The following is a 6485-nucleotide window of genomic DNA, read 5'->3' on the forward strand; positions in this document are numbered from 1 at the left end:
ACTTGCCCTTTGTCCCAAATTTACCAGCACAGCGCTACTATTTCGACAAATCACAGGCAGAAGATAAGGGTCACTAACGGTGACATCGCCGTAGCAGAATGAACATGCAGTTTGTCCAGAACGTTATTACAAGTTGATTGAGAGCAGGGCAGGGGACCGATACGGCGGCTCAGTAATTCTGTTCAAATTAGCTAACCTAAATAACGTTTTGTTCAATAATTCCATATATAAACACTTCCTGGTGGGTTTGCAGTTCCCAACAGTTGGCCAGTATCTACATCTCGGTACATCCGATTATCACTCCATCAGTCGGTCATGATTGCGTATCCACATAGATGCGAGGACAAACGTCTGCCAGCCAGTACCAGAGCCCGTTTAAAAGGAGGAGCGTCCCCAAATGACGAATCCGCATGGTGGCGTGACGCCTTACGATTTTGTGCACGGGAAGTGACGACACTAAAAGCGGACCTAACTTAATTTTTTTTTTTTTACTGTTTCTGTTTCCACTGTCCGGTGTAGCAGCACAAGACGCGAGTGGCTGTAACGTGAATTGACTTTGACTGAGCAGCAGTCGCTTTTCATGTGGTTTGCGCGAAAAGAAACACGGAAGGGAAACTTGAAGATTATTTGTTTCTTGGGTGGCAGTTCTCGTTGTCTTGTTACGTTTGTTCTGAAAAAAAAATATATATCCAAGGCTTGTACGCGCAGAATTGTTCATACATGTGTTCGCTAGCTTGCGAAAGCAGGTAACCGTGATTTGTGTTGCGAAAACAAACGTGAGACCCGTGAATACGCCAGCTTGACATCATTGTGTAAAGACAGCTCATAAAGCTATAGCTTTTATACGTTTATGTACCGGTGTTTCAGCGCCTGTCCGCATCGCATTTTTTAGTTAGCAAGCAAGTTGGATGGGGGTAATTATTTCACTTCAGTGACATTCAACAACGTTATGCAAACTCTGGTATGTCAGTGAGTAGCCTATGGGAAAATGCATTGCGTTAGAGTAAAGTCGGGCATGCCCTGCTAGCTGTCTTAGCAGTCAGCCAAGTTTGACATTGGTGAGGCACTCTAAAATGACAGACGTAGCCGGATTAGTGAGATAGATTCGCTTGCATGTTGGACAAAATGCCCACCCTGGGATTTTACTGTTGAGTAAATAGCTAGCTAGTCACGGATCATTAATAGACAAGACTTGGTAGCTAGATTACCAAGTTGACTCACGAGCTCGCGTCTGTCACCCGCAACTAATAATTCATTTTGAGCTGTTGCGTGTATAGCTAGCTAGTTTGTACTGGACGACAGAACGGGCAAACAGGTGACACCTTGTCATAGATTCGGGAGGCTGCAATCTCTGGATCGGACTTCAGATGCTGTCTGTGTCGCCGGGTGGGGCCGTCACTGTGGATCAGACACGGTGAAAAGACATATTGCAATATCTTTTGTCGAAAGCTAACGTTATACGGATTGCAAGCTTGATAGCGCACCGTTCGGCGAAATGGCCAAACCCGAATCGAAGAAAAGCGGCGTGGTCTTCGGGACCAGCCGGTCTGCCGCAGCGGAAGAGCAGGTCAACAACGGGTCACTCGACTTGTCTTCAACCGGGGGGTCCCACGATCCGGCACCGGCAGCACCCACAAGCGCAACCAAACCAAAATCTGGGAAACAGGGATCACGAGAGAACGGTTCGCGACGTACGACGGAGTCTGAAGTATTTGATGACGGAACCATCACCTTCTTCTGGTGAGTGAGGTTGCAGAAATTAGCTTTCTGATCATATTAGATGTTAATTGAGGTGCGAGATTCGCTAACTGACAGCCGCTGTTGGTCGATTGCTACCAGTAAGTTAAATTAATTATATAAATCAGTTCATAATGAAGTGGGTCATTTAATATCTTGTTTTACTGATGCGTGCGTTTCATGCATCATTCTAGTCGATTCGGTTATTTTTTTTAACTGCTTGTATGAAGGCGGGGCGGTGATACCTTCCATAAATAGGGGAAAATCCTTTGTGTTTGGATTTTATTTGTTTCCATTTGGCCTGCTATAAACGTGTCATTAGCCTGAAACTTGTGTACATGACCGTTATTGATGGCTCCGGAATTCAAGGTTACGCCTTGGGAGGTAGGTGAATGTCAAGGCGAGATTCTCGGAAACGGCCGCCGCTCGTGCGCAAATGAAAATCAGTGGCTCTCCTGTTTGCCGGCTAGTTGTGCGATCACCCATCCGTATATTTTGGCAAATACATATTAGTAACGTCAATAACCTTTATTTGTTATCTTGCCATTAGGTTATATTAGCTATATAAAACGGGTGTGCGATACTGGGCAGTGGTTTAAGGGGGACTAGAAGGTGGTGTGCAGCTTTGGCGCTCTCTAGGAGAGGCCTTATTTGTTTGTGAGTGAGCCCATTGTTTTTTTTTTGGTGTTTTTTTTTTTTTTTTTGCAAGTTTGAATGGGTGTGTTTGGCAGCACGTTGTGCCCAACCTCTTCTCTCTTTCCGTGCGTCCTGCTCTGCGTCGATCACTGTCGCGTAGCCGTGCCTACAGGTCAGGGTGGGAAAGCCCGGCCAGCGAAGGCCTCTCTGTGGGTTTATAATCCGCATGTTCATCCCTGTCTCTTCAGTGGAAAGTGCTGTGGGATCCACTAAAGACTTTAAGCTGGGACAAAAGTAGCAGATTGCTGTGTCGGTGGAGGGGAGGGGGGAGGGGAGGCTTTGGTGCAGTGTGTGTGTGTGTATGTGTGTGTGTATGTGTACGTTTGGGTGGGGGGGGGGGTTATGTATGCATTAACAAACACTCTCCCAACACACTAAAGTGTGCACATGTGCTGCCATACTGCTTGTTTGATTGAACGCAGCCTGTGGCCTAATTGCAGGTGTCGCTAAGAGTCACCTTTTAGCAGTCAGCACTGCTGGCACACCTGAGTCATTAATACACGGCTGTTGTCTACCTTGTCATACAGGTTTCCTCTTTTTCCACGGCGCGCACGAACTGCCGCCGTGGGCTATGCATGGCAAATTGTGGTCACTCACTCACTCACTCGCATATGCCAAAATCACCACTTCGAACGAGAACGAGATTTTAAAGCACAGCTTTATCGCCTAACGTTACTTTAGCTAAGCGTAACACGTTTGCGTTTCGCCTTCTTTAGTTAACCTAGTTAGCGCGTGCCACCGATACAGATGTATGGACACACGGAGGACAACAAATAACGTTACAGAGGTGAGGACATGCCATAGCTAGCTAGCTATAGTTAGCTATAGTTAGCCCAGTTTTACTCGTGGCACTTTGTACTGGTGCGCCGTGGGTCTGCGTGGTTTTGTGCGCGTTCTGTTCTGCGCTATTTCGCGTGTGTAACCTTGGCTGAGTTGCAGATGCTGAAGTGTGTGTGTAGCCTCCCTGTGGGGCAGTGGCTCGTGGCTGGTGTGGGGTGAAGTAGGCGGGGTGGGGGTGGGGGGTTTGCCAGGCTCACAGTCACGTTGGCACAGCGTTGGCATGTTGTTACCCCTGGCAGAGTCGGCCTGTGTGGCTGGATGGCGGTATATCGGTGGAGGTGTGGCTGGATGGCGGTATATCGGTGGAGGTGTGGCTGGATGGCGGTATATCGGTGGAGGTGTGGCTGGATGGCGGTATATTGGTGGAGATGTGGCTGGATGGCGGTATATCGGTGGAGGTGTGGCTGGATGGCGGTATATTGGTGGAGGTGTGGCTGGATGGCGGTATATCGGTGGAGGTGTGGCTGGATGGCGGTATATCGGTGGAGGTGTGGCTGGATGGCGGTACATCGGTGGAGGTGTGGCTGGATGGCGGTATATCGGAGGTGTGGCTGGATGGCGGTATATCGGTGGAGGTGTGGCTGGATGGCGGTATATCGGTGGAGGTGTGGCTGGATGTGGTATATCGGTGGAGGTGTGGCTGGATGGCGGTATATCGGTGGAGGTTTGGCTGGATGGCGGTATATCGGTGGAGGTGTGGCTGGATGGCGGTATATCGGTGGAGGTTTGGCTGGATGGCGGTATATCGGTGGAGGTGTGGCTGGATGGCGGTATATCGGTGGAGGTGTGGCTGGATGGCGGTATATCGGTGGAGGTGTGGCTGGATGGCGGTATATCGGTGGAGGTGTGGCTGGATGGCGGTATATCGGTGGAGGTGTGGCTGGATGGCGGTATATCGGTGGGTGTGGCTGGATGGCGTATATCGGTGAGGTGTGGCTGGATGGCGGTATATCGTGGAGGTGTGGCTGGATGGGTATTGGCTGGATGGCGGTATATCGGTGGTGGTGTGGCTGGATGGCTGTATATCGGTGGAGGTGTGGCTGGATGGCGGTATATCGGTGGAGGTGTGGCTGGATGGCGGTATATCGGTGGTGGTGTGGCTGGATGGCTGTATATCGGTGGAGGTGTGGCTGGATGGCGGTATATCGTGGAGTGTGGCTGGATGCGGTATATCGTGGCGGTTTGGCTGATGGCGGTATATCGGTGAGGTTGGCTGGATGGCGGTATTCGTGGCGGTGTGGCTGATGGCGTTTGTGAGTTTTTTCCGCTGCTGTTTTCGTCCGTTGACTGAGCCAGAGCTCCCTGCTCGTCTGGATTTGAGGAAGGTTTTTTGTTTTATTTTTTTTGTTTTTTTTTTCTTCCTGGCCTTGCGGCTCCACCCTTACATTTCTTAGGCTGTGTGTTTTTTTTTGTTGTTTTTTTTAATACATTTTTTGGTCCTCATAGCTTTTTCCTGCCAAACAAGCTACGAGAACAAAGCAGTCATCGTCACATGCTTGTGACTGCATGTGACCGAGAGGGACCTGTGTGTGAGAGAGAGAGAGAGACTGTGTGTGTGTGTGTGTGGGAAAGAGAGAGAGAGACTGTGTGTGTTGTGTGTGTGTGTGCGGTGGTGAGAAGAGAGAGAGAGGCTTGTTGTGTGGTAGTGTGTGGTGAGGTCGGGGGAGGAGTGAGTGTTGTGAGCTGTGTGTGTGTGGTGTGTAGGTGAGGAGTTCTGTTGTGTGTGTGAGTGTGTGAGTGAGTGTCTGTGTGAGTGTGTGAGTGTGTGTGTGTGATGACACAGACTCAAACCTGTTCAGTTTAGTGTGTGTGGCCATAAGCCTCTTGAACAATGCTCAAACCTGCTCTCCAGCTACTGTCAAAAATGCAGACTGTCTTCATGCCTACCTGTGAGCCCGTAAACGGAATACTCCTGTACCCTCCCATACCGGAGGGCAAACTGCTCAGGCTAGGTCCTGTACACTCCCACACCACAGGACATGCAGCTCAGGCTGGGTCCTGTACACTCCCACACCAGAGGTCATGCAGCTCAGGCTGGGTCCTGTACACTCCCACACCAGAGGACATGCAGCTCAGGCTGGGTACTGTACACTCCCACACCAGAGGTCATGCAGCTCAGGCTGGGTACTGTACACTCCCACACCAGAGGTCATGCAGCTCAGGCTGGGTACTGTACACTCCCACACCAGAGGTCATGCAGCTCAGGCTGGGTACTGTACACTCCCACACCAGAGGTCATGCAGCTCAGGCTGGGTACTGTACACTCCCACACCAGAGGTCATGCAGCTCAGGCTGGGTACTGTACACTCCCACACCAGAGGTCATGCAGCTCAGGCTGGGTACTGTACACTCCTGCCACTGCCCTTGACCAAGGCCCTGGCCTCAGAGCTGGAGTTGGTCCCCAGGCGCTGCACTGTGGCTGCCCACTGCTCCTGAGTAACCAGGACGGGTAAAATGCAGAGGACAAACAACCCAACGACAAACAACCCAACGGGCTTCAATAAAGTGTGTATTGATTGGTTCACACGGTTCACTGGAATGATAATGACATCAGAGCTCTTTGAAAACAAAAGCAAACTTTGGGTTTCCGTTAAAATAATCGGACACATTTTTTCATTTAAATGTAGGCCTGAATCAGGGCGGCGCTGTGCCTGCACAGCAGCAGCTCTGAACGGTGGCAGAGGAGCCGTCTTTGGCTGCTTTGTGTGGAGGAGGTTGACGCTCATTGCATTATTCTGTGGAGGCATAGTTCATTTCTCTCAATGGCCTTGCTGCTTGGTTACAGAGTTGTATTATTGTTTCCAAGGGATCCCTGTTCCCATGGTGACGACTAAGCCCCTCCCCATTTTTCTGGGATGAATACACTCGCTCGCACTCTGTTGCAACCCCCGCCACCCGCCCCCGCCACCCGCCCCCGCACGCTCACCTGCGGGTTCAGCGTGGGGGCCGGTTCTGTCGCGGGCAGACTGCGGTAATCTCCAGCTCAGAGCCAGTATAACCGGCTGTATAACTGCCAAAGTGTGTGTGGGGGGGGTGGGGGGTTGCTCATATATTATTTTAAAATAGGCACCATAGAACCAGAAGTAAATCCTCGCTCACTTTGACACTTGCGTACTTGCACATGGTATGCTTGCACTGTATGTCCAGGGCAGCATGGCGTCATAGCCAGTTCCTCTCTGGCAGGATGGCAGGGGGGAGGATAAGGAGGACGG

General features: G+C 50.7%; 1 protein-coding gene across 1 annotated transcript in view; it reads left to right on the forward strand.

Annotated features, from left to right (window-relative positions):
- Positions 1 to 447: 447 nt before the first annotated feature.
- ptdss2 (phosphatidylserine synthase 2) overlaps positions 448 to 6485 on the forward strand; it is a 22538-nt gene continuing 16500 nt past the window's right edge. Inside the window, exon 1 of the mRNA XM_064312739.1 lies at positions 448 to 1740. Coding sequence (XP_064168809.1) covers positions 1496 to 1740 — 245 coding nt within the window. The 5' untranslated portion in view covers positions 448 to 1495. The remainder of the gene's footprint in view (positions 1741 to 6485) is intronic.

This window comes from Anguilla rostrata, chromosome 16 (assembly GCF_018555375.3).
Source record: "Anguilla rostrata isolate EN2019 chromosome 16, ASM1855537v3, whole genome shotgun sequence".
Classification (NCBI taxonomy): Eukaryota; Metazoa; Chordata; class Actinopteri; order Anguilliformes; family Anguillidae; genus Anguilla; species Anguilla rostrata.